Below are 27,513 nucleotides of genomic sequence, written 5' to 3' on the forward strand. Positions count from 1 at the left end.
CCTTCATTTGGTTGTGCGTCACAATGGGGAAACACAAAGAAAATGAATCCTAATTAATTTACCCTGCTAAGATGTGTGCTGTTGCATGGTCAGGGAGGCCCCTCGATGCTCTGAAGTGCATTGAGATGTTAATTTAGAGCTTTATTTTCATGTCAGCATAGGATTAAGGTTTTTTTTTACCTTTTAACCTGAGGCTTAGCATAAACACTGACAGTCTCTACAGCAGCTTCCCTCTTGTAGAGCAGCAGGGATTACTTGTTCCTCTTTCTCCTCCAGTACATGCTCTATTACTAAGTGCCAAAAAGGGAATTCTCCCTTTGAATCACATTGTCTTTCTGGAGGTGCCTGAGTCCGTGAGGCTGCAGTTCTGGGGGCAGATGAGAATTTTTGGCTGCTCCTCCTTGCGTCCAGGACTGGTGTGTACTGGGGGAAGGTGAGAGGTCATGGGATGATTTTATGTCCAGATTGTTTTGAAGTAGTGCAAAAACCCCTCACAAATGGTGGTGTGTGCACCCAAATACATGGGCTCTTGTCTCCACATGGGATCAGGCCGCTCGTATCATCACCCACTGCATGTTCAGCACCCAGCCTTGGGGAGGTGAGGTTTTTATTTGCAGCATCTTGGCTGCTCCCTTCTTGACCTGGCTTCATGTTCCATCCAGCCTTGAAGTCAGAGGGATGGGCTGTAGCATATTTGTCAGGTTTTGCCAGCTGATTAGCTCATGTCAGAGAAAATGATGTAATTGTGAGTTCAGCTGCGGGCAAAGGGGAAGGAGTGGGGCTGCCTTTGTTCCCTTCTTGTGGAAGAAGTGGGATTTGGGTTGTGATGAAAGCAACCTGTGAGATGCTAAAAAGCAGTTTAGATTCTACTTTTTTGGCCTAGGCTGTGCTGCAAGCTGAGACAGGAGACTTGTTTTTGAGCCTGTGTCGTTAGTAAGCTGTTGGTGCTTTGGGAGCCAGGTGTGGCTTTTGAGCAACAGACTGTGACCCTTCCTGGTCTAGAACTGCATATTCAAAACTGCATCCTCCTGAGTGCCTGGCAGTCATCCAAGGAAGCTCTTCCCTCAGGAAGATGGGATAGAGGACAGCATGGCACACGGTCCAGGAAAGGGACACTGTGAATGGACTCTCCACTTCTTGTGATGGTTCTGGTGGACTTGAGGGTGCAGCATGGATCTGAAAGGGCAGTCAAAGCAAAATGTGGGCTGCTTAACATCCATAAAGCAGGGACCTTGGGGATTGCCCTGAGCTTGGGATAAGAAAGAGCTGGCAGTGAAGTTGCTGGACTGGTGAGGAGGAGCCTCAGTAAAGAGACAAAGGCGAGGCCCATACTCTCAACGTGAGGAGAAAAGCACGGGCCCATCAGTAGCATCTTAGCAAAGTCTTAAAATAGATACAGAGTGGATAGATCCATGGTGGATGTGCAGTCAAATGGGATAAAATGAAATACAGTTTTACGGGCAGAAACATTTTGGACTCGTGTCTCTGGTGCAGAGGTGGGGTTGCCGAGTGAAAGGGGTGCAGCCTGCCCAGCTGGGTGGAGGGAAAGCATTTGATCTCGCAAGTACCTCGCAAGAAATTTTTCCACAGGCTTGGAAAATCGGGCAGATGAGTTTTTTAAGCTAGAAAGCAGGCTGTGTTGAAGGGGTGTCGTGGATGGAGGGGGCTGGTTGTGGTCTGTGCTGTCTGCTCTTGGCTCCAGTCTGAGGCTTGGTCGTTGGGTTTAGTTGTCTTGCTGGAAGGTAAAAATACCAGACTGTTTCTGGCTGATTAAGGTGGGTGGAGTGTTATTCATGAGATCAGGTCAGGAAAGAGTGAGATATGGGCCTGCAGCCACAAGTCAGATGATCACTTTGGCATAAGGAGTTGCCTCCTGCCAGGTGGGAGCAGCAGACAAAGCCAGAAGGAGCTGGGAAAGTGGGTGTCATCTTTTACTGCAGTTCAGCTGATTGACAGTGACTTGTAACTTGGCAATAAAGCAATTGCCCTTGATCCAGTGCCCTTATCTTTAGAGACTGAAGCAATAAAAACCAGATAAGGTTTGTTGATTATAGGTGCAAAGGGCCTGGGGACAAAAACTTTCTCTGCAGGAAAGAGGGAACTGCCTCTAGTGGTTGATGCAAGGGCATGTGAATTATGGAAAAGCCACGGTGATGCAGAGAAGAGTTGAAGGAATGCTTCAGGTATTGTCATTGTAGATAATGTCATCTCTGGTTCCATTTGCTGGAGATCTGAACTGGAACAAATATAGAGGAGAGGCTTTGCTTTCCCCCAGTTACTTTACCAAAGCCTGACTTGGGGCATTAAAAGCTGACCTGGGGGACTTGTTCTATGCTAGAAACAGGAAAAACTAGAGAGGGTGTTTTCTGTCTGATAAACACCAGGGTGAGGAAGTTGTTCAAGTTAAAGGACAAGGCTGAAACAGGACCAAAGCCAGAAATGATCTACAGCTGCCTTGGCAGTACCCTTGATCTTGCCTGTTCTCTTCCAGCACATCATTGGTAGGGTGTTTTTTTTTCTTCTGTGGCTCTTGGCCAGAAGTACTGAAGGTTTCAAGTACATTATGGACTGTTAAACATGGCATATGATGCAGGAATAAAAAGCTGAAGTAAGGAGGAAAGTTTTCTGCCCTGATACATGATGGAGTGTGGGTCTTTTTGTGCCTTTTTCCTCCTTTGTGGCCTTTTGATGTGATTTTTGTTTAGAAAAGCTTTCTGTTCCCTTTGATTAATTCCAGTTGTGTGTTGGGGAAACTGGTTCTAGGTACAAAATAATCACTACTGGCAGAGTGAGCAAGAGGCAGATTGGTGGGGAGAAGAGGACTGAGTTTCTGTGGAATTCTGCCAGTGTGATAGAAAAGAGGAAAAAATGAGGTTGGGTGACAGAGCAACCAGCTGCGGCTTCGAGTAGTTTTTTCCAAGACTCTGCTTGAAAGTAAAGGTTTCTCCCAGCTCTCCAAGGCTCTTTTCTTTGACTTCATTTATTAATCACAAATCAAATCCGTCAACACTGTGGTTAAAACGTTGAGCTGCTTTAGATTCACGAATTTGATGCCAGTTCTTTTTTTTTTTTTTGTGCTCATGTTTAAAAACGCCTTCGGGGATTTTGTTAATTTGTTTTTCCCGTGTCATGATGAAGAGTCTAAACTTAAAAATAATGCAGGTTTTTTTAGTGTTTGTTTTGAATCTGGGCACACCAGCAGCTCGTGTGTCCAGTTTTCCTGGTGGTTCCAAGGCTTGTGAAGGAGACGATGCTGAAAGGGTTGAGGGGTTGTGTTGCTGCACACAACTTGTCCCGTGGCAAATCCCTCAGAGGACTGAGGGTCGGTGCTGGAGGAGGACACAGCACATCTAATGCTGCTTCAATTCCATTTCCAGGTGATGGAATACGAGAACAGGATCAGAGCCTACTCCACGCCGGACAAGATCTTCAGATACTTTGCCACGTTGAAAGTGATCAACGAGCACGGGGAGTCAGAGGTTTTTATGACGCCACAGGACTTTGTGAGGTCCATAACACCCAACGAAAAGCAGCCAGAGAGTAAGTGATGAGTAGGGGGTAATGTGGGAAGCTAACACGCTCTGGTCTCTGCTGACCTGATCTTTAAACTTCCCAGCTTTGAACCTGGCATTGCTAAGAGGTAGGAAGCACCTCCTGAAGCTCTCTTTTCCATCTCTAAGCCCAAAATTAGCCTGATCCCTTCCATGGTGCCTGGAGTGCTGTTGCAGCGTAGTAGATCTGGTTGGTGTGAGCCCTTGAGGAGCAAGTGGGATGCCTTTCTCCTGTATTTAATAGGGAAAGATTACCTTGGACTGAAACATTTCAAGAACTGTTCCTAAACCTTCAAAAGGAGGTGGCTTTGGCAAGGGAAACCTTGGCAGGAAAAGTTCTACTCGATGATCTTAAAAGGTCTTTTCCAACCCAAATGATTCTGAAGGGGCCTAGGCAGCCCCCACGTGATGCTGCTGGCCAGGACAGAGCTCATTTCTGCTGTCTCCAAATTCCCCGTGGAGTGCAGGGAAGCAAATCAGCTGTGGGGCCTCTGGGGATTTGGCAGGCGACAAGTGGGGGAGCAGACACTTTTTTCTTGTCTGGAAAACTGTGTCCTGAATATTTGGTATTGGTGGGGTGGCAGGAGGATTCTATCTGCATTCTGTCTTGGAGGAGGTTCGTGTTTTGGGCGAGTCGTGGGAGATCATGTTTCTTGGGTCTCCCACATTGTATCTCTAAGAATGAAACAGGCTTTTGTCAAATTAAAACTCCTCCCTCCAGGCATTAATTAAGAACTTCAGTCCCCAAATGCTAACTTTTCAAGTGTGGGGTTTATGTGCAAACTGTGAAACTGTATTGAAATCTTACGTGACAGCTGTTAAATAAATACCACGTCCACTCGTGTTTAGAAAATAACAATGTGAAGTGTGTGCAGGAGGGGAGAAAAAATAATCCTGATATTAGTGTTAAAAGCACATGGGTGAATTGATATTTAGGTTTTCATCAAGTCCTGGAAATGGCTGTAGTTTCCATGTGAATTCATTGCTGTAGGTTATAATCTTGTCTATCTAAAGCTTCTTGAACCGGTACTTGGAAAAGCAGCAGCACCTGTCAGGAAGCTTAAAAATAGAAAACATCCTGTGTTGCATTTCAACACATCTGATTCTTTTTTACTTCTTCCATCTATGTCCTTGGTGCCTTTTAAGGTGTGTTCAGAAAATAGGTGGAAGAGTGCTCAGCAGACACCTCCTTTGGAGACAAGTGAAGGTGACTAATGGGAAATAATTTGTCAGTCTTAGGCACTCACTTCCCATTATTCCCATTGTTATCCTGGCTGTTTAGATGGCCCCATGAAGCCGGGCACTGCCTTTAATTGCCTGCTAATGCTGCCAGTCAGTGACACACAGCAGCTTGTAAGGGAAAAGTGTGGCCTTAGTGATCCTTAGGTGCTCTTGGCAAGTGGAATGAGGTGGGAATGGATCTTTGGCTGCCCATCAGCTGGCACTGGCGGGAGGGGTGGGCATCTGGGCTCTTCTTGGTTGGAAAATCTGCCTTCAGGAGTGTCACTGCCTTGGACTCGGTTCTAGACACAGCCACTGCTCAGATGGTTGTTCCTGTGCATTGTGACCATCTCAGCAAATGGGGTTTTTAGTACATAATGAACAGTAGAAGAGTAAAACGCTTATTGTTACAATAAAGTCAAACCAGCCATAACCTTGTTCCCAAATGTTTTTAAAGCTGGTAGTAAAAAAAAAAAATAAAAGGGAAGATAGGTGTGATTTTTTTTTCTTTAAACCAGAAATTGAAAACAAAGAGTGCTACCTGCTGGCCAGATGAGTTCTGTACTTTACATCCCTTTGGTACTCTTGACTCATAGGGTAATCTAGGTTATAGATTAGTTGGGAAATGCTGGGGCTGCTTTCTCCCTGAGTCATGACATGGGTGTGCCCTCCACTGGGGCTGGAGTATCCCAGAAGCAGGGCAAGGGATGCTCTGTGGGCTCAAGCTCCCAGTTGGAATTTCAGCGAGTAACTCCTTGTAAATGCATCTTCTGTTTTATGGAGAGAAAATACTGTGGGATATAAGTAATTTGGAGTAACGAGGGAGCTGAGTCCCTCTTGTATTTATTTTTAAAGTGCTCATCTACTCCGAGGTATCGTGCGCTTGCTTCATTTTTGTGGATTACGCTGGGGAAAGTTTGATTTATTGTTTATGAAGTGCCAGCTTAATTCGAGCCTGTGTTTTGCTGTCTTGGGGAAAATGAATGCCAGTTCCTCAGCTCCTGGAGATTGCTTTCTCTGATTCAGTCAAATTTCCTGCCACAGCTTTCCCAAGCAGGCAAGCTGTGCTTAAGGAATGACACGCTCTTGCTGAGTCTGGAACGGTCTGTCAGGATAAGCCAAAGAATGGCACTAAACTTGAAAGCTGCTTTAAACAAATAATTTCTTTATGTGCTATCTGCAGAGTCCAAGCACCATCAGAAGCGTGGGTGGTGATTTCTGCTCCCTGCAGTCCTGTATTATTTTTTTTTTCCTCCCACACTCATACCTGAGAGATAACTTTGCTCCGAGGCTGGATGGGCAGGGATGGTTGCTTGGTACCTGGTGCTTCCTTTGCACCCCAGTCCCAAAACAGCTGAAAATACTCTTTCTCTGGTGGAAAGGATACAGGTTCCCTCCATTTCCCCAAGTTTACCTGGGTCCATTCTGCATTGCTGTTTTCCTGGGGAAACTGAGTATTTTGGAGCATCCTGGACTAAGAAGGAGCTGTGTCGTGCTCAGCCAATACCAGTTTTCTTATGGTTTTTGCAAAAATGATGGAGAGAAGTAAGAAATATGTCATATCTCATGCCAGCACACTGTAACAGGGGCAGGTTATACTCAAAACAGTCATGCTCTTCCATCCCAGTGTTAATCTCACTGGTTATCTCAAACTTTTGCTCGTGTGCAAGATGCCTTTTGGGATTCACCATGAAACGAGCAGGAGCTCAAATATCTGAGCTCTTGAAAGGTTTTTCTGTTGTTTTGGGGTTTTTTTTCTGCCTGCAGGAAACCCCAGCCATGCTGTTGAAGCTCAGCCAGAAGCAGCAGCTGTGTCCCTGCAGCCTCTGTGCACAGGATGGTGTCGGAGGAGAGGAGCCGTGAAGGACGGAGCCGATGTCTGGTGGCTCGACCAGACTGTACAGTTTGGTTCTCTGGGTTCAAATGGTTTGTTTTCCATGTCTGGGCTCGAGGAGCAGCTGGGCACAAGCTGGCTCCTGGGTTGGTGCAGTGTTTGAGTGATTGCTTGGTATTTTGAGCCTCTGTAGAACCAGCAGCCACGAGCTGGGACAAGCACTCAGCTGGTGTGGTGAGGAGGGGAGGACTCCCTGGGCTTGAAGTTCTACAAAGTGTTCAACTGGGATATTTAAGATCTAGAAGGAAACTAGAGATGCTGAACTTGCCTTCTGGTTTGTTGATGGGGACTTAATTTTGTGTTCTCTCCCAGTTCCATCTGCTGGAGGGGTATTAAGGGAAGGGATGCAAGTGAGATGTAACTCAGAGGAGGGTTTTTTTGTCTGTGAAAATACATAATTCCTAGGCAGGAATCATCTTTGAGCCTGATATGAGACGCCAGGACAATAGCCAAGGAGGAAAATAGCAAGCAAGAGGTGCATTTATATGTGTGTTTAAGTGCTAAAAATCAAGTAATTAGGGCTTCCAAAATAGCTGACAGGTTGGTATGGCTGATCAGGGGTGTTAGGAATACACATCTCATAGGGAGATTGACTTGCCTGTTGGAGGAGAGGGAGATAGATGAGAGCAAAGTCCCTTTTCCCTTGTTCCTTGAACAAAACAGTCCTGGACTGAGACACAAACCTGAGGCTGTTGTCCCCTGAGAAATCTCAGGCAGCTCATTGTTTGCTTGCAGATTACATTTTAAATTCAGAGGGGAAGTCCTCATACAAAAATCAGGAGCTGGGTAACAGCTCTGAAGGGGAAAACTTGCTCCAGCATTTTCTGTGCTACAACATGGCACATCACAAGCATGGTTAACAGGCTCTTCAGTCTTCATAATTAGCCCTTTTGTTCATCTGCTGGCAAGAAAGAGTCCATGTTATATATTAAGCAGCGGGAAAGAAGCAGATCATGAGGGAATGTTACCCAAATAGTGTGAAAAACCTGACAAGGATATCAAGGCTGGAAGCAATTGAAAAGGTTTTTTCCATCGATGGAAAGCTGCTGGCATCCCAGAGGAAATCATGGTGGTTTCTAATTGATCTCAACTGTGTTCTTGGCATAACATAATCATTCTTCTCCTGGAAGCTCGTTTTTTTAATTTTTTTTTTTTTAAACTGCAATCTATAACCTACTGGCCATGGATTTTTTTACAAGATAACATGAAGAGCTTAGTAACTGTCTAGATATTTATCAAGTGTGGTAATTAGCTGGCTTTAAGTAAATCCGTGGAAAGTATGTTCTTGTTAATCAATAGAAATATAATAAGCATTTGATTTTAGATTTGGCTAGAGCTGAACAAGAGTAACAGCGAGTTACTCTGTGCTTTTTTTCCTTTACATAATTCATTCCTTCTCTATTAAAACATCCTCCCCAGACTACAGTGAGAGAAGTAAATACAGGGAATATGGTCCTGCTGTCGAAAACCCCATTTTCCCCTTTGTGGCAGGCAGTGAGTGTAAGTCATTTTGCTTTATTTTGAAACATTTTTATTTTTAGAGTGCTGTGGAAGTACTATCACATGAATAAAAGTGGCAGCCTATATCCCTGGCATTGGTGTCAGTCTAGTCTGAAATAACACATGGAGCGTTGCAACGTGCTTAGGTACTCCATGGCAGCGCTGCTGTTCCTTTTGGGCCTCTGATAGTAATTTAGGTGGTATCAGAAGTTTTAGGAGTAATGGTAGTTAAAGATTACAAGGAAGCTTTTTTGGAAATCATTGGAGGTCGTCATTGGTTGGGGGAGCAAGAGCAGCTTTGAAAAACCAGATGTGTAGGGAAAGGTGAGGTGTTGTGCAGGGTCTCAGGTAAATAAAAAGCATGTTCTGGGGCAGGTCATGGGGAAAACTCTGGGTTTGTCCAAGCAGAAACAAGCACTGAAGCCCAGGGTGATCACTGTGCAGTCTCGAGTAGCCGTGGTGCTTGTCCCAGGGAGGCTTCTGGAAGCAGCCAGGTATCCTCCTGAAATGATTTCTGCATTTCTTTGCTGCCTTTCTTGAAGGAAATCCTTTCATCCGCTTCTGGGAGAATGGTATTTCAGCTGCTGCTTTCCAGTGAAAGGTGGAAAAGCTTTCTTTTACTGGTTAAATATGCCTATTAGCTTGTGTTCCTGCAGCTCTTCAGCAATTGCCCAGCCAGGGGCTGTTTGTCTAACGAGTGTGTCGTTTACAGACAATCCTGAGGTGCCTCTAATGTAGGATGTTGCCTTTTGAATAGCAGAGATATAATAACCAACATTCTTCCCTTCCCCTGTTAGATGTGATTGTCCCCATCCTTGCAGTGTTTCCATTGGCTCTCCAACCCACGTAAACACTGAATTCCTGTTGTAACATCATGGAGGAAAAGCCTCTTGGATCTTTTGTGCAATGTATAGAAAGAACAGAGGCATCAAGCAACAGACCCTCTTTGTTGGTTTGCTTTTGTCAGCTTTAAGGGATTGTGGAAAAACCCCACGCAGTTAAGTCCACAGAAAAGAAAATAAAACTGTATTGGCAAAAGGAAAATGTATAGAGTAAAACTGTATGCCTTGAACATAAATGCCCTTTTATAGCTTTTGAATTGGCTTATTCTCTCAGGAGCTATTTAAGAGGACTTTTATAGAGGGGTTTAAGTGTGCAGCTTAATTAATGCAGCAGAGGGGACGTTGTTTGTGCGTGGCTGAGAGAAAGGATGAGCGTAGAACTGATGGGAACCAATGCAACAGAACCATGGGATCGTTTAGGTTGGGAAAGACCTTTAAGATTGAGTCCAGCCATTAACCCAGCACTGCCAAGGCCACCACTAAGTCATGCTCCCAGTGGTGCCATGGTTTTTAAATCCCTCCAGGGATGGTGACTCCACCGCTGCTCTGGGCAGCCTGTTATAGTGCTTGAGCACCCTTTGGTGAAGGAATTTCCCCCAATATCCAATCTAAACCTCTCCTGGCACAGCTAGAGGCCGTTCCCTCTCGTCTTGTCCCTTGTTCCCTGGGAGCAGAGCCCGACTCCCCCATTCCTGTCAGGGAGTTGCAGAGCCAGAAGGTCCCCCCTGAGCCTCCTTTTCTCCAGGCTGAGCCCCCCCAGCTCCCTCAGCCCCTCCTGCTGCTCCAACCCCTTCCTCAGCTCCGTTCCCTTCCCTGCACACGCTCCAGCCCCTCCGGGTCCCTCCTGTTGAGGGCCCAGAACTGGGCACAGCCCTGGGGGTCCCTCAGCGGTGCCAGCACAGGGACAATCCCTGCCCTGGGCCTGTGCCCACCCCGTGGCTGGCACAGCCCAGGGGCCCTTGGCCTTCTTGCCCCCCTGGGCACACCGAGGCTCGTGTCCAGCCGCTGTCCCCAGCACCCCCAGGGCCTTTCCCAGCTTTCCAGCCCCTCTGGCCCAGCCTGGAGCTGCAGGGGTTGGTGTGACCCAAGGGCAGGACCCGGCACTGGGCCTTGTTGGAGCTCAGCCCACAGATCCAGCCTGTGCAGATCCCTGTGCAGACCCTTCCTGCCCCCCAGCACAGCAACACTCCCACCCAACTCGATTGTTTCCTGCAAACTTGCTGAGGGTGCACTCGATCCCCTCATGCAGATCATCAATAAAGGTATTAAACAGCATTGTCCCAGTGCTGGGGAGCCCCACTGGTGACCGACTGCCCGCTGGATTTAACCCCATTCCCCAACACTGTCTTCCAGGGCGTGCTGGTACAGTGACATGAAAAAAGGCAACAGGAAAAGTGACAGAGTTTTGTGCTGCATTTTCATGTAAATGTCTCTCCCCGCTCTCCCAGATGTGCATAAACCAATGTTATATATTTGCTTCCCGTCAGACGTGATTGTGTTGGAGGAGGCTGACATGACAGGGGGAATAACAACCCCATTTCTGTGGTGCTGTAAGCACTCTGTTCAGCAAATAATGAAATCCTCGGAGCTCAGAAGCTTGAGGACAGACCTGTTGGCTTCTGCAGCTGGCCTGGGGCTTTGGGTGCAGTTCCAGCCGTGGGTCAGTCACGGTCCACATCACCTCCCGCTTTGTCCACCTCATGTTACATCTGTGGCAAACAAAAATTTTATGTTATTAACCTTTTCTTTAGTACAGGGACTGATAGTCTGCCTTTTTAGGTGGCATTTGGCTGTTTTAATCACTTCTCTCTATGTGCATTGAGGCTCATAGTACATTATTACAAGAGCATGTGGTGACAGGACAAGGGGGGAATGGTTTCAAAATGACAGAGTAGGTTTAGTTTAGATAGTTTAGATATTGGGAAGGAATTCTTCCCTGTGAGGGTGGGGAGGCCCTGGCACAGGTTGCCCAGAGAAGCTGTGGCTGCCCCATCCCTGGAAGTGTCCAAGGCCAGGTTGGACGGGGTTTGGAGCAACCTGGTCTAGTGGAAGGTGTCCCTGCATGGCAGGGGGTGGAACCAGATGGGCTTTAAGGCCCCTTCCCCACCCAAACCATTCTGTGATTCTACGATTATTTATTCCATATTACATAAATATTTAGTATAATTGTTTAGAAATACGTTTAGATCTATAAAATGACACTTACTAACTCATCTCTTGCAGTTCATCTACACGAGGATCCATTTATTTTGGCTCTGCTTTGAAACCCGTTTGCTTTCCCAGTAGTAGTGTCCGGTTGCAGGGGGTGCCATTAAGACATACTTTCACTTGCTATTTTTAACCCATGTCCTTTTTTCAGCTTTCCATGAGCACATGTAGAATGTCAGGCTGTCAGGGATCTGTCTTACAGCACTATTTCCTGGCATGGGGAAAGGAGGTGTTCCTGAGAAATGACTTTATTATGACACATGGACATAAGCTCAGCTCAAGTCACCATCCAGATGGATGGTCAGGGGTGAGCTCTGACCAGATAACATGTCTGTAGCAAAATAATCACACTTATCAAATGAATCCTACATCTAAACGTGCCAGTACTTACTGCATTTAAACCCACAACTTGGAGGAAGACAAAATTCAGAAGATTAAACTCTGAAAAAGGGTATGAATATGCAGCTTTCACTATTACCAGGCACATGAAACACTGAGAAGGTGCTTTCTGGGTGGAATTTTCACAAGTACAAAAAGCCTTCTGACAATTGGCTTGATTTTTGAAATAGAGGCGATAGAGGAGTTGTAGCTGGTTTATGTCACCAAGGGTGAGGGGGTCACCCTGGTGGGATAAATAATTCCATTTTCTGCAGCTTAACGTGAACCTGTCTCCTCTTTCAAAAGCAGGTGACACAGCAGGCATGGGAAAAGGTTTTATTTGGCTTTTTCCATCTTTTTTCTAATTTAAATTGAAATGAGGATGTGATAATTACCATAATCAGTGGCAGAAAATGCTTGGGGCATCGCTCTGTGGAGGGGTTTTATTCTTCATAGCACCAAAAATCAGCCTGTGCTCTCCTCAGGCTGTACATTTTACTTTCTAATCTTCTTAAACAGAAAACACAAGAAATATTTCTTTTTAGGCTTTAAGAGCTTTTTCTAAGTATCTTTGGTTTTTTTCCTTTCAGACCTTGGCCTGGACCAGTTCATAGTGAAACGCTACGATGGGAAGGTGAGCACATAAAACTATGAAGTGTGGTTTATTCAGTGGCTTTTTTTTTTTTTTTTAACCTGGAATCCTTTAGTTATTACCTGTGTGAAGGGTGTAAATTAAATGAAGTGTTTGAAGTGTTCTCTTATGAGCTTTTTGCTGTTAAGTACAATGCAGTGTTTTTGCTGTAATGACAGAAAGATTGTTTTTTTAAAGGGCTCTTACTTTAATGTTTACAGACAAAATATTGCCTCTTCTTGTATTCTGGTGGGCCAGGAAATCATAGGTTGTAATCACATTTCCTTGCTGCTTCTTTCTGACTGTGTGAGAGCCCCACAAGTTACACTATTTCAAGAGAAACTCAACCTTTCCCTTCCAGACTCACCTCCAGATTCCTAAAGGAAGGAGATGCTCTTGTGTTTTCATCTGCATCCCAATCCTGTAGATACCCCCATCAAACTGCTTCATTTTATTCCCTTTTGAGCCCCAGGTCCTTCCTGCCTCAGTGCATGACTGCTCTGAGTGTTTGTGCTGTCATGATACGTGTTGGTAAAATGTTAAGCAAGCTCTGATCTGGTTTTGTGTCCCTGTGAAAGCATCCTACCTGTTGTTGTGGATCTCAAAAACCTAATTATCTGCCCTGTAAATCCCACTGCTGTGGTTAAAGGCCACTCTGGCCCTGGGACTGGCAGCTCATATTGACCCCTTGATGCAGATAACTGCAGGTTAGTTATTTTTCCATCCTATGGGCACATGACAGTCCTACAGATTTTAGCTGGAGTATTTTCATTTCATCTGCATCATCTGAAAATCTTCTGTTTCTCCAAAGGGACGTCAGCACCCGATCCCCTCATTGCTGCAGGATGCACCTGACACGGAGTGTCAGGCATTTCCAGAAAGCCTCAACACTGGAGAGAAAACAAACAAACAAACAAAAAAACAAAAGGCATTTAAAGCTTTCTACTAACACAGTGTGGGCTGAACACGTGAAATTCCCTGTTTTGTGTTTAGTAGGGGCAGGTAATGATGGGATACGCTCAGACACCTGGGGACCCTGTCAGCAGCGGTTACAGGCACGCTGGTTACCCAAGCAGCAGAGCGAGGCTTTGCTTGAAAACAGACAACTGGGAGGTGTATTTTGGCAGTTAGTTTTGATACATAAAGCTCCAAAGCGTGTCGTGAACGCTTGTTTTCTTTTCCCCCCTGACACAAGCACAATGCTTGCTTTTTGTGATTAAACAGAATCCAACCCAACCAGAAAAAGGGATGTATATTCTTTGCAAAATACCCAGTGTTGCTCCCCTCTGATTTATGACAGTCTCTTTTGCGTGTGCTCACTTTCATCATCTTATCTTGTCAAGCTTTCACCATCATCCTTCAGGCTTTACATAAACAGGATTTGTTTGTAGGCAAGAACTGCTGAATCCCATGTTATTTTTGCTAATTGTTCCTCTGTTCCTGAGCACTCCGCAGTCGACTCCCAGCACATTGGATAAAAGATCCAAAGGCAGTCCCTTTGAACTCAACTTTCTGGTCCTTTGCCCCTCAACAGCAGGGGCTCTGACCTGTAGCAGACTGAAATAGCTTTTTACATACCTTACAGGTGTCGCTGCTGCTCTTGGATGTGCTGGGGTTTGGAAAGCCTGAACGTGAGGCAGCAGATTAGGGGACTGCAACGGACTTTCCTTTATTATTATCTTCTCCTGGGACCTATTTTTTCCGCAGTCTAATCACACCCCAGAAGCAGCGTGCTCTGAAAATGAAGAAATAGGGGTTCTTGTCTGCTTGGCTGTGCTTAAAGACACCTTGGGGCTGGCTAAGTCTGGCCATGGCTATAAAGGCAGTGGTGATGTCTAGGTGAGAGGATAATTTGTGGAGAGCATAAAAAGAATTGGCCTTGGCTCTCCCTTGGTAGTGAAAGAAGTTGGCAGTAGATTGATCTCTGACTGCACCTTGCTCTCATTTTGTTGCTTGCTTTGGGTTTCAGTTTAAAAAAAAAAATAACCCTGCGTTTCCACAGCCGAGCACGACTGAGGTGCTGCAGAGCTGCCCTTGCTCACTGGAGCTTCGCTTGCATAGTGGCACCTGAGGGATAAAACCCTTTGGCATCTCTTCCTCCGTGCCTGTTTCCAGCCACATTTCCCTCTGGGGTTGTCAAAGCCAGCCTCTGCCTGAAGGGGATTTGCCTTTGTGCGTCGGCGGAGCTGCTGAGCTCAGGCTAAGAGGGCCATCCTTGTTCCCCTAAGCATCCTTATGGATGTCACACGGAGGTAATGAGAGTTGTGGTACTCAAAAATAGGCCTGTGCACTGGAAATTTCCTCTCCTTTTTGTTTAAGGAGAAAGGAGCCTGTGAAGCTGTGCTGATGAAAAGGACCGACAATCCGCAGGCGAGGTCCTGGCTGAGGAGCAGGAGAGAGCATTGATTTTAGTTCCAAGCAAAGATGTGTACTCAGGGTTGAGTGCAAGTGATAATTTAGAAGGAAATTCGGTTAAAAGACCAGAGCCAGCTGTGCAGTCAGTTGCATGTTAATTACAAGCTACAGGACGGTGTTTAAAGCACCCGTGTGGATTTTGGGCATGTGTGTTTGAGATCTCAGTGCTACATCACTGGTGAGCAGATGTAGGAGCTGCCCCTTTCACAGAACCCGTTGTATTTACATGAAACTACCATCAAAACAACTAATTGGCCACCCCGGGGTGATCAGGACTGGTCTTGCCAAAGGAAATTTTGGGGAGGGATGTGCCTCTGTTGCAGTTGTGTCTGCCAGCTTGCTGGGCACATGGCTGAATGCCGGGCTGAGAAGACAATACCTGCTTTTTTTTTTTTCCCTCCCTCTTCCCACCCCTCCCTATTGGTAATTTATAGAGTTGCTGGAGAGGGAGGTAAATGTTAATGCCTTATTAGTGGCAACAGTGCTCCTGTAATTCGAGCCTAAGTGCTTTTTCTTCACTCATGCAAGACCAAAAACCCTGGAGACACTCATCCAAGCAAAAACCTTTGGTCAGATCTGCGTGCCAGCACGAACTCCTGCTTTTCTTTGACCTGCTGCTGGGCTGAGTGTGTAGGGAGGCAACTTGTGGCTCCATTTTTATCTCAGTGAGATGGTTTCTCCCCTAGGGAGGTAGAGGGAATGAGGCATTGATTACTATTCATTCAGAGTAGAAAAAAAAATATTATTTGGCCTGCAAACATTTCATGTTGAGCCTGAGCAGAAGGCTGATGTGAGAATAGACACAGTCTCAGGGTGCTGTGGTGTGAAGGTGCCCAGACCACGATTATTCATCTGCTCCGTTTCCAGTGTGTCCCTTTCCTCCTCTCACACTTTGGCAGTGGGAAAGCAAATGCTTTTTTAACCCATCTGCAGGAGAAATGCCTCATGTTTTAGTGATGAATAAGCTCTCACTAAGTAGCATATAATTCCTAGCACATAGAACCTGGCATAAGCTCTGTTAATGTTACATAAGTTGCAGTGCAGATTTTGTTTAAAATTTTCTTTTTTTTCGTGCCCTCCCTGTTTATTGATGGATTTTTTTTTTTTTGGCTTATGCATTAATGATTGACAAGAATAATTTCTCGAAGATATAAAGAAACAGTGCTGTTAATGTTTGTCCTCTTAACTGTGAGCTGCCTATCAGAGGAAAATCCCGCCCTGTCACCATCCTGGTGAGCCAGTGCAGGGGAATTCCCAGGTGTCCCCCAGCTGAGCTTCCAGCAGTGCATCCTGGTGGAAAGGGGAGGGTGAGATGTGGCACTTTTAAGAGACCTCTAGTCTATTTAGGAAATAAAATCCTGACCCTGGATGGCTTATTGATTTAATTAGGATACACTTGACTTGACTCTCTTTTCTTTTTTTTTTCCTCCTATGGGGAAAATTCCTTGCTACGGCTCGATAAGAGCAAAAGCCTTGGAGCTACCAGCAACAGCTTCCCCTCCTGCAGTAAGTAATTAGAGAGGCTTTCAGTGCCCTCTAATTAAATTTATGACTTAAGTATTTCCTGCCAGCACTTGTATTTACATCTCTAGATGCTTGGGGATGCCATAGAGCAAGGCAGAGCAAAGGCAAGGTGAAGGACAAGGAAAATACTTCGGGTGGTTTCTCTGAAGGCCGGTAAAACACCTGGAATTCTCTTCCACTGCACAATGCAGGGTGATATCATGAACCACTACAATGAGTAGCTTCAGCTGCCCTGACCTGAAGGTGTGTGTCCATTAAAGAGCACTTGCTGGGAGTCAGCTCAGGAGGCAGATTTCTTTCCAGATGATTTAAAGAGAGTCTTAGGAGCCTGAAAAAATGGACTCGGGGAGGATCCCTGTGGAGAGGACGGGAGGTAGGAAGACCATCTTTTTCTGGTGGATTGAAGGATCTTGCTGTCAGGTTTGAAAAAAAAAGGAGGAGAAAGGAGCCTTTATTTATTAGCCTGAATTTTTGGGTCCTTCACTCTGTGGGTAGACTTAGGCTGGACAGAAGCTGCCATAGACCTGAGCTTGCAGCAAGTGAAACGAGCTCAAAGTCCTGCTGTCATTCAGGAACCAAACACTGGATCAGAACTCTGAGCTCCTGTGATGTTTAAGTGCCTCTGAAACCTTAACTCCAAAGGATGCAACTCTAAATGTTCCCAGTTCAGTGAAGAGCAGCATAAAGTGTAGGTGCACTTGGTTTACTGAGCCAATTAGCTGAGAAGGACAGTCAGTGTGTTCTCTAACTTAAATGCAATGATAACAGCTGAGGAGTCCTCTAAATCCAGCTCTGTGGGGTCTTGCCAGTGTCTGCTGTGACAGAGTTTGTAATAAATGTGTCCCCAGCGTCTGCAGTTGGAGCTGTTGAGTCTGGGTTGTGGCTTGCTTGGAAATACCTGGAAGTGTTCAGCTGTCCTGGTCCATAATCCATGTCAAACGTCACTGTCCAGTTTCAGATCTCCTGCCTTTAAATTCCTTCACCCTCTGGTCTCAGCACAGGTAGTATTTGCATAATAACCAGGAGGTGCCTCCTTACATGGGTAATAACCTGAGGCTCATCTGTGTGAATGTTCCTCTGCCCTCCTCAAAAGCGTCGTGAGGAACTGGTGGGAGAAAATCCTTGCCTGTGGCTTTGTGGAAGCAAGCAGAGATGCAGTTTATTGCAGATAATCGGCAAAGCTGAGCTGAGGAGGTTTCTCTCCTTGGCTTTCTTTGCTGACACTGCTGCCCACGTTGGTGGGTTTCTTTGCTTGTTGGCTTTCTCCTCTCGGCCAACCTTGAGCCTCCCATCAGCTTTGATTAATTCCTCTGTTTCCCCTGTTTGCTGGGACCTGTGGGGAGGGACACTGAACTGTGCAAATTCTTCTCTTGGCTTGTTTTTGATAGCCCCAGATTTCATCAAAGGAAATGCTTAATTGCTCCTAACACAGGTAAATGCACCATGTACAAACATCCCTGTGGGCACCTGGGTTGCTTTAGGTTCAGAACACACTTCATCCTTTCCTAGCTCCTCTGCCAAATGTTTGTGGTGTATTTTGGCTTTGACAAAGCTCTACTTACCTTTCTGCACCCTCTAATTTTGTTGCTTGTTTCCACAGGGCAAGTACTAAAATCTTCTGGTTGCTCTTTGTCCTCTTTTATTCTGGTTTCAGGGTAACACAGCAGGTGTTTCTTCCAGCTACTGATATCTCTGAGACTTGTATCTTTGTTCTAACTCTGATTTGTGGTTGGTTTTGGTGTAACCAAGCATTCCCTCGTTTTCTTCCCTTTTCTAACCCTCTCCCCTTCCACCAGGATTTCTGGCAGGTACAAAGCAGACACAGCATGTGCTTTGATGAGTTTGTGCTTCAGACCTCATAATATGCACTTTTCACGTAAAAGGGACAGTGTACGCTCACCCCATCTCCCTGGCCCTTTAGTAAATAATCCTGAATCCTCTCCTTGACCCTTAGCCTGAAGGATTTGTTTCAGAACCCCTGAATTTGGCTTGAGGAGAACACAGTCCTCAGGGTATCCATGGGATTATCTCAGAGCAAAGCTCAAACGTGTCCCCCTGCCCTCCTCTTTTCACGGTGGCTTTTGAGGCTTCTGACTTACTTTGCAGCTTGATGAGACTGTGCTAGAGTTGGCTCTGCTGGAAAATGGCCTTTTCCCCTTGAGGCCACAAAGCTAGTTTGATTTTTTTTTAGAAGGAACAGGCGTCTCTCTGGCCAAATGCTTTGGGGAAACATCACCTGTTTGAAGGTGTGTAAATTTGGGGAAGGTTACACTTGCAAACTTGAGTTTTTTCAAGTCACAGAACTACGTCGCATGAACTGTCGTAAAGAATATTTTAGGAAGAAGGTATTTAGGTATTACATAGCTCATAAGATGGTTTGTAGGAAAAATAACTTGAAAGCAGAGGGGAGCTCGTTCAATATTAGTAAGTAAAGAGGAAAATATACTCTAGACACTTTCAGTTTGCCTTGTAGCTTTGTGACCTCAGTGAAATCCACAGGGGGAAATTAGGGGTAAAATGAACAACTTGGTGTTATTATGCTGTCAGTGGGTGTGTGTACAGCCTTTTAATCAAAAAGTGGTTTCTGGGGTAATTTTTGGCTCTGATTTCTTCGTTAGCTTTGCTGGTGTTAGGGGACACAAAACTGAGCTCTGAGAACTCTGTCCTTGATAACGTGGAGTTAGCAGGGACAAGGGGGATGGATGGAGCAGGGTGGGAGGGAACGTTTTAGGAGATGCTTGACCTCAGAGACTGCAGAAGGAGGGAAGGTCTGGATGGGAGAAGCAGGTGAAGAAAGGAGGAGTGAGAGAGGGAAAGAGAATGGCAGGATTTTTAGCTGAGCCTTAATTTGGTTCCTTAAGCTGTTTGCAGCATTGATGGCAGTCTCAAAATCACTTGTGGTTTTTTCTCAAACCCCTTTCTCGTTCCATGGGTGATTTGTCCCAAGTATATGGCTTTAACCTCATCAACTGAGCTGATGTTTCATCCTGGCTTTTTATACAGAATTATTATTTTCCTGGTGTCCTCTCACCCCGGGGTTTGTGTCTGGGAGAAAAAGCAGCCTGCATTATCAACGTGATGAGGTCATCTTGGTAATGTGGGCTGAGAGGCAGGAGAGCAATATCCCAATTTCCATCTGGAGACCTAAACAGCCATTTCAATTCCAAGGTGGCAAAAACTCAACTCATTCTAGAAGCGTGATGAGGGCCATCAAGGACTGAATTTAAATCCTCCCCATCGAATTTCCATCCAAAAAAATGCTGCTGTGGTCCTACAGGCTGTGATTTCATTACCCTGAGGGGAACACAAGTGTACACTGTCCCTTTTTCCAAGGCATTTCCTATTTGCTTTTCCAGCAGGGGTTCCTCCCTTGCATGAGTGGCTCTGCTGCCTGCCAAGGGTCGGGAAAGTCTGTGTGGTTGATTTTTCTTGGTCGTGCAGAATAGCTGGCCTTGCATTCCAGGTGCCGTTTGTCTGGGAGGTGAGGAATATTTCCAGCCTTGCTGGAAGGGTGGGAATGCAGGTTTCTCTTTCCAGTCTCAGGAGTCCACCTCTAGAAATAATTGCTGCCCGAGTTTTGATTCTGTCCACGTGTCCAAATTCAGATTTAGAGGGGGAGAACGTGCAGGACAACCTCATCCATGTCCAGCTCTGTATTTTTTTGCCTCTGTGTACAGATAAAATAACCCCCCAAAATCAAAAGTTTTTAAAAACTCGTGATTAAAACCTGCTCTCTAAAGGTCATAACCTGCAGTATTACCTGCCAGCAGTAAATTTAAGTATTTTCCTGTGTCAGCACTCACCCACCACGATTTACCATGAAGAAGCTGTTTGAGTTGCCCCGTGTTAATGTGCAGACTTCGAAGTAAATAGTCTGGAGCCACTAGGAATGATGCTGAGAGCTTTCCCACAGCAAAAAGAGGTTTATGGGTTTCAGAAAGCCCTTATGCCGTTTCCATCACAGCCTCAAACGCTTTTTTCTTATTTAATGATATATAAAAATGCCAGGGGGGTGCATCTAAGATTACTTATTTCGCATCGACATTATAAAAGTGGCTTTAAAAACCCTTGAATGCCTCCATTTTCCCCCTAAGCCCATATTTCATGGCATGGGCTACCTCTTTTTCCCTTAAAGGGCTTTTGAACAATTGGGCTGAGAGGCTGCGTTTTTAAATGTGGCTCTGGAACCCTTTTTATTTCTTTATTCCAGTTTTACTTCAGATTTCTTAACGTGAGGCACCACCACGAGTCGTCATGAAATCTCTAAATACGTGACTTGGCTCTTTAATTTATATCTTTAAAAGAAAAAAAAAAGGAGGAAAATTAAAAATCTCCCTGTTTTCAGAGCCTGCAATTCAGCATTTTAGTAACCACAACAGGCTGGTTTGCATTGGCATTTCTAAAGGGTTTTCCCTTCTCTCTCTCTTGTGTGATAAACTAATAGAAAGCATCTGCTATAAATGCCTGAGTCAGCGAGTCTTGGTATGCATTTCCCTGGATTTTCCACAGCCCTGCTCAGGAAGAAGGTGTAGCAATCCATGCCTGGTAATCCTGCAGGAATTCTTTCCCTTCTTTGCCTATGGTGAAGCACAAAATAAACCCATTAATAGATGTCTTTTTTTAAAATGTTTTCCATAACTGAAGGTGGGCAGTTGGGACTGAAAGAGAGTTGCTTTGCCTCAGGGTGACCTCCCTCAACACTCCTGGGTTTGTATTTGCTCGCACAGTGTTGGTCACCTGGCAGTGTTTCCGTTCCAAAGGAACAGGCTGAGTGTGATGACTGAGTTTGTCAGTGAAAAGTCAGTTGTTCTTCAGCTACAATCGCTTAATTTACACGATTGCTTTCCGCTCCTGGAGAAATCCTCACGATCTTGCACGCACGTGGAGATGTATTTTGTTGTCGTTTTGGAAGGCGTAAGTCACTGTCAAGCGGTCACGTGAGGCTGGTAAATTCCTGGAAGTTTGGTTCGTGGAGGTACAAAAGTGATGCAGAAGCATAAGGAATAAACCTGCCCCAAGGGTGCTCTCCCTCCAGATCAAGTGTCTGTCAGCTCACAGAGGCTTCCCAAGAACGTGTTTTCTTCCCAAAGTGGCCAATTAAATGCTGCTCATTAAGCGGTGTCTGAAATGCCAGATGAGGTGGATTGGTCAGGATTGAGCAGCTCAGGCTTTTCTAGACCTGTGTTAGGGATGGGAACACCAGCACTGTGTGTCTGTCTCTGCCTCTGCAGAGGAGGGATCCCTTCCTTGGCCAAAACACACCTTTTGATTTCAGATTTCCGTAGTTAAATATATTGACCTTTCACTTTTCACTCAGCCCGAGGGAAACAATTGTAAAATCAAAAATAAGGGTAATATTTGGCCAGGAATGGAAGAACTGGTTTGTTGGTTTGTTTTTTTTTTCCCCACAAATCCTTTGTTTCCTGGGAGCTGTACCACGTGCTTGGCTCGAGGGAGGCTCCAGCCCTCCAGATCAGTTTTGGGGTGGAACATGTGCAGTTTGTGATGTATCTCTGGATGCTTTGCAGGCAGCCTGAACACAGAACAACTCTGGGGAGTTGCCTGCATTCAACACTCCATTTATTCCTCTGCTCAACGGGTTTGGGGGAGCCTGGTCACTCTATTGATCTGTTCAACCCATATTCTGCTGCTGGGCTTGCAGCCTGATTTGCAAGGGGCAAACCAAGCGTTATATTTTGATATGACACTGATTTGTTTTTACCTGTTGTTCATGTCTGGTGCTGTAAGATCACCTGCCTGAACGCCTGTCAAAGTGTTTTGTTCCCCTGAGACTGGACTGGTGGCTTTTCTCTGAACTCTCACCCGTGCTTGTGCCAAAAGCAGTGGGATATGGGAATCTGTTTTTCTTTTTACATGTCTATTTGGGGGGGGAGGGGGGGGTGTGTTTGCTTGCCTGTGTGCTTGTTAAATATGAATCTACCGCTTGGTTAAAAAATACGTCATAATTTTAAACTGTTTCCTGTGGCTTGCTCACTTGTGAATGCTCGGGTTGGAATGTTTTTTTTTGGACGTGCTGAATGATCTTAACGGGTTACTCTGGTTTTGGGAATGGATTTAATGGAAGAGGTTTGACTGTTTTAACGGAGCCCTTTGAGAATCACCTTGTGTTCAGATGCAGAAGAGTGCAGATAACTAAATTGTGAACATTACTTGTCTCTAGAAAAGGGTGCAGGTTTGGGAAGGGATTTTTTTCCTGAGGTGTTCTGAACCTTTCTGGTTGAAAGGGACAATGCTGGAAGCAAAGGAGGATGTGCAAAAGAATCTCAAGGTCTATACACAGTGATTTTAGGTGTTAGTGAGGGCTGACTTTGGGTCAGTCACCTTGAACTTCGAGGGATCACAACAGTGCTTCGTGCAGTAGGTAGATTGATTTATTTTCTATTATTTTTCCTGGAGGTTCTGTGTAATTCTGTGGAATATAATGTTTCATGGTGGGGAACAACCCCTGGGAAGGATGCTTTCAGCCTTTCCCATAGTGGGGTGGGCTTCCCACAAAGCTCATGGAAAGCAATCAAACACAGCTTCTCAGTGAGCCAGAGGAGGAGATGCTTGTTTAATATAAATAAGTAACATTTTGTGCTTTGTTTGCTCAAAGTAAGATGCAAATGAGTAAATGCTTGTCCCTCCCATCTGTCTTTATATTTCAGGGAGCCACTGACTTAAATGTGCTCTTTTATTGTTAGTCTATGGATGTGCTTTTTCTCTTATGAGGAATATTTTGAGGCTAGGAATTTGAAGTGCAGAAAAGAAACCCCTAAAAATTAATACCCCAACCTCTGGAACTTTTTTTTCTCGTGGGATCCTTGGAGCAGGATGCAAATAGGCAGTTTGATGATAAATGCTGCTCAAGAGAGGCAGTCAGAGGGAGAGGCAATAAATCACACGAGCAGGTGAGGTGCAAATTGCAGGAAGCTGCTTTTTTCCTCCCCAAACCCCCCATCTGGTTTAAAGGTAAAACCAGATGTTGTTAATTTGTTCTTTGCATCAGTGAGGATGGATTGGATGGATGGTGTTTCGGATCCACCTCGATGGGAAGAGAAGCAAAAACATATTTTGAGTAAATGGTAACTTCAGCCTGGTTACCACCCCATAAGCATAAGAAGCCATTGCCTCAAATGAATGACATTAACATGCTGTCTGCTGTTAGTGATTCACCTCTTATTAAATTCCTGGCTCCCTCCAGATGGTAAAGGCAGGGAATAATTTCATGTGATCAGTAGAGCTGAACTGTTTTTCCCTGGAAACTGTTTTGGTTTTTTTTTTTTTTTTGGTCATCTGTATGATTGTTTTTGTCTCTTTTCTTGTGGTTTCCGAGCCAGATACGGGTTAAATTTTCATCTAAATTATTAGCTGAGCTCATCCCCACTCTGCAGCCACACACAATGGTGAGTTCTCTCTCTCAAAAAAAAAAAACGAAAACCAACCCAAAACAACAAAAACCTGAGGTGGATGAGAGACATCACCTGCAGACAGTGGGGCTGACCCTTGCTGGGATATCTCCGTAGGCTTCCGGCCACAGCAACCACCTGGTTGCCTCCAAACTTTCTTGCTCTTGGCAAGCCTAACCGTTCGACTCGATGTGATGTTTTGCCTGCTTGTTTTATTGTTGGTTAACCAGTTTTCTTTCCTTTGTCTCGTATATGGTGGGATCTCCGCTAGACAGAGGTAACGGTGGGGGACAGTCGTGTAGCTGGACCCTCGTGTGGTGGTGTTTGTCGGTGGTTTTTTCCTAAAGCTGTTCCTAAATTCAGCCTTGCTTTTCACCATGCCTGTGTGCTTGCATGGCCTGGTTTTCCGTGGAATAACCTCAGCCACCCCTACTCTCCTTGTTAATAATTTAATTCCCCTCCCCGTGTGCGTGTGCCTCCTCCTGCTGTGTTCTTGAAGTGGGTCACCAGTGTGGATTCCCTAACAGCTGGATGGATCCTTTTCAGCCTTCGAAGGCCCTGCTGATCAAAGGGACTCAGATCTTTGGCTTAAGTAAGATGTCACGAGCTGGTGATTGAAAAACAACTGGAGCAAGAGGGAGGTTGAGATGGGTTTCAGTCCCCATCCTCCTTGTGAGGTTGTACCCACGCTCCTGAGTTGTGTGTTACTGAGAACTACACGGTTTTGGTAACTTAAAACGTACTTTATGTTCGTGTCAAATAGTTCTTTCTTGGCTACTGCTGCAGCAGAGCCTAACTAAAAAGCTGTTAGTGAAATGTCATCGCCTTGCTGAAGCCTAGATTAAAAAATTCTGATTTTCATAACACAAATCTCAAAGATTCTGATCATTGTAAGCCAAATGGCTGTAGTTTTATTTATCTGTGTGCCGCCTGGGCTAAAGCAACTGAACAATCCCGTGCAATTCCTTTTCCCTCATCTGAGGAGGGGAAGCACTGATCTTTCCGGAGCTTTTCTGTCAGATTTGAAGGCTGGAAAAGGTCCACTGGATATGGATAGAGATAGTAGGGGTGTGTGTCCGTGGAGTGGCTTGTTGGTGGTAAGGATACAAAGAAAACCTTCCATTTCCCCATTTAATTGATTTCTTTCTTCTCTCTTTTTTGGGGTGTGCTCGGGTGAACAAATAGAAGCTGTCCCAGGAGCGGGAGAAGTTTGCTGACGAGGACAGCATCTTTTATGCCCTTGGAGAATGTGGACTCATCTCTTTCTCCGACTACATCTTCCTCACCACGGTCCTTTCCAGTAAGTACTGGGGATTTTCCCTGCAATTGCTGCTTTTTTAGGTTTTGAAGGCTCACAAGCAAGCGTGTTTGCTCTTCTTGTCTCCATGCATTTCCCTAAAAGGCATCTCTGATTGCCTGCAACTCGAGCTGAGAAATCGCTGTCGCTTCATCTGCTTTAGGCTGAGCTTCAGGTGCTTCAGGAAGACGAGCAGATCGGCGACTTCTGGAGATTTATTTCCCTTTTTGAAATGTGACAGATTCTTTTGGAATGAGTCATTTGACCTGCTGGTCAGAACTGTAAATGGAGACGTGTTCTCAGGCTGTGTTCATATGACATTCCTGTGTTCGGGCGGACGTTGCTTCCCAGCCCTTCCCTGGTCTCACACCTGCCCCAAACTCCCTTTTCCACCTCTATTTCCACTTGGGTGAGCTCAGGCTTGTGTGTCATGTAACCCAATGAGGAGAGAAGTTAAGCTGTTTACATTTCAACAAGTATCACAGATACCTTCTGTCTTTTCACCCCGCTGCTCTTGACTTGCATTTGGGATATTCCTGTGATCTGCTAATCTGTTCCAGCAAAGTCTTCTGCGCTCCCAGTGCTGGCACTTAAAAGTTTGCTTTGTTGGCAAGAACCGGTGAAACTGAAGCCTTTGGTAATGTCAGATGGCATTTCTAGACTTTCTTCACGTGGAAATCAAGCTCATAAGCTCATTTGCACAGCTTCTCTGGCTGCCTGGAAGGTGCTGTGTCGTAAACACGAAAAGTCCACAGCAATTTTTCAGCCCCGTTAGAAAATGGGGGGCAATGGGGGCAGTGTCCGAATGAACTTGAGGCATTTTATTTTCAGGCTAATCTTTTTAAGTATCCATTTCATGATGACCTGATCTGTGGAATTAAAAAGCTGGACACCCCCCAAGTTTCCTGCAGACCCCCATGCTGTTCAGGAGTCAGCTGGGTTAATCACCCATGTTTTATCAAAGCAGCAGGTGCTGTATTTTCTCTCCATGTTCTTTCATGTTATGATATGGAGACATGAGAGGCAGCTCTTATTTACTGAGGATCTATTCCCGGGGAGAAGAAGTGCTCAAGGTCTTGTTTGTTTTCAAATGGATGTGGTGGGGGAAGACTTTTATGTGACCTTCACATTGTGAAAACAAACACTGAGAGATAAAGCTGATTCAAGCCAGGGAATTTGTTTTATGACTTTAATCTGCTTTTATTATTTGACTGAGGCTCAGAACTGGCTCGCAGGGCCTTTGCTGTTCCTTTCTTACATTCCTCTTGCCTGTGCCAAAATGATCTCCAGGTATTCACCTGTGTAGAGGGGCTTTTCATTGGACTCTCCACAGATGACAAAGAGCTCTAAAACCTCTGGTATCACATTACTGGATGTGGTTTAGAAAACACTCTTGCCCTTGTTTTTATGGCTGTGCTGGTGCTGAACAACCCCCTAATCAAAATTAATTTCATGTGCTTCCACAGGCAGCAGTAAAGAAAAACTGTTCTTGGTTTGGTGTAATTTCTTTGTTGTGAGAATAAAAGAAAAGGACCAGCATGTGTTGGAGGAACAGCCAGCCTTGCTTTGGAGGGCTGTGCAGGAGGAATAGTTTGGTTTTTTTTCCTCTTGTTCTTGGGCTTTTAAACGTGTTTACAATTACTGGGGAGTTAGTCAGACTAACAAGAGGAGACAGAACTGGGTGGTGTGTGCTTTGAGGAGCCGTGTGAAGGGCGGGCAAGGCAGGAGCTTTCAAAAAGGAAAATTAAAAAAAAAAAAATTAAAAAAAAAAAAAAAAAAAAAAAAAAAAAAAAAAAAAAAAAAAAAAAAAAAAAAAAAAGAGAGAGAGACAATGTAAAAAAGCATTCCAGGGCTTTTAGGCCGAGTTTTAGGTATTTTGGGAGTTTGCTGAATAGTTAACTGAAGATGGAGGAGTGTCTCTGGAGCTACAGTGATTCCCCAGAGGAAGAGTTTTGGGTTCGTTTGTAAAGCCTTTGCTTTTATAAAGATAAAACTCCCAAACAAACCTTGCCCTGTGGCTAAATAGAAAGTTCTCTGTTATACCATGCTGGTTCCAGCTACTAAACATAACCTTGCAGGAATCCAGCAGTTTCTGACTGTTTTTTTCCCCTGGGAAATAAATAAAATAGCATGAGGAAAGTAAGTCTTAAACCAGACAATTCAATATTGGTTTTCCCTCTGCGTTTTTTTTTTTTTAAATAACCCAAACATTAAGGAGGTATCTGGAAGGAGAGACATCAAATAGATAAATACTAGGAAGGGATATCCTTCCCATTTCCTTCAGATGTCACGGGAGAGCAAAGACCTGGCTTCCCTGACCAAAGAGGTTTTTGCTTTTGGACTTGCAGAGCAAGTGGGGGAAGGAGGGAAAGAGCTTCTCCATCATCAGCAACTGCAATTTCCAAGCAAATGGGATCTGTTACCCGGGCGCTCTAATGTCAGCTTTATTAGCAGGTACTGAAGGGACCTGGGCATTAACAGAATGAATTGGTGTTGTTTCCACAGTTGGACTGTCTCTGTGTCTGGATTTAATACTCCTGGCAGGAGGGTTAAATAACACTGGCTAAAGCCACAGTAATTACTCCCTTGCCAGGGCTCTTGTAGCAAACCTGCAACTCCTTCTCCCATCTCCTGCTGGCGTTC

General features: G+C 45.1%; 1 protein-coding gene across 5 annotated transcripts in view; it reads left to right on the forward strand.

Annotated features, from left to right (window-relative positions):
* Positions 1–27,513, forward strand: part of MICU1 (mitochondrial calcium uptake 1) — an 84,293-nt gene that overhangs the window by 22,203 nt on the left and 34,577 nt on the right. For 2 of the 5 annotated variants that reach the window (XM_027903678.1, XM_027903679.1), the window contains exons 5-9: positions 3,378–3,540; positions 12,185–12,228; positions 17,961–17,972; positions 23,845–23,850; positions 24,759–24,873. In XM_027903678.1, the coding sequence (XP_027759479.1) occupies positions 3,378–3,540; positions 12,185–12,228; positions 17,961–17,972; positions 23,845–23,850; positions 24,759–24,873 (340 nt within the window). The remainder of the gene's footprint in view (positions 1–3,377; positions 3,541–12,184; positions 12,229–17,960; positions 17,973–23,844; positions 23,851–24,758; positions 24,874–27,513) is intronic. The other 3 variants (XM_027903681.1, XM_027903682.1, XM_027903683.1) reach the window with 3 other exon arrangements.

Source organism: Empidonax traillii, unplaced genomic scaffold, assembly GCF_003031625.1.
Source record: "Empidonax traillii isolate 1590-97213 ecotype Southwest subspecies unplaced genomic scaffold, ASM303162v1 scaffold991:size255050, whole genome shotgun sequence".
NCBI classification, from domain to species: Eukaryota; Metazoa; Chordata; class Aves; order Passeriformes; family Tyrannidae; genus Empidonax; species Empidonax traillii.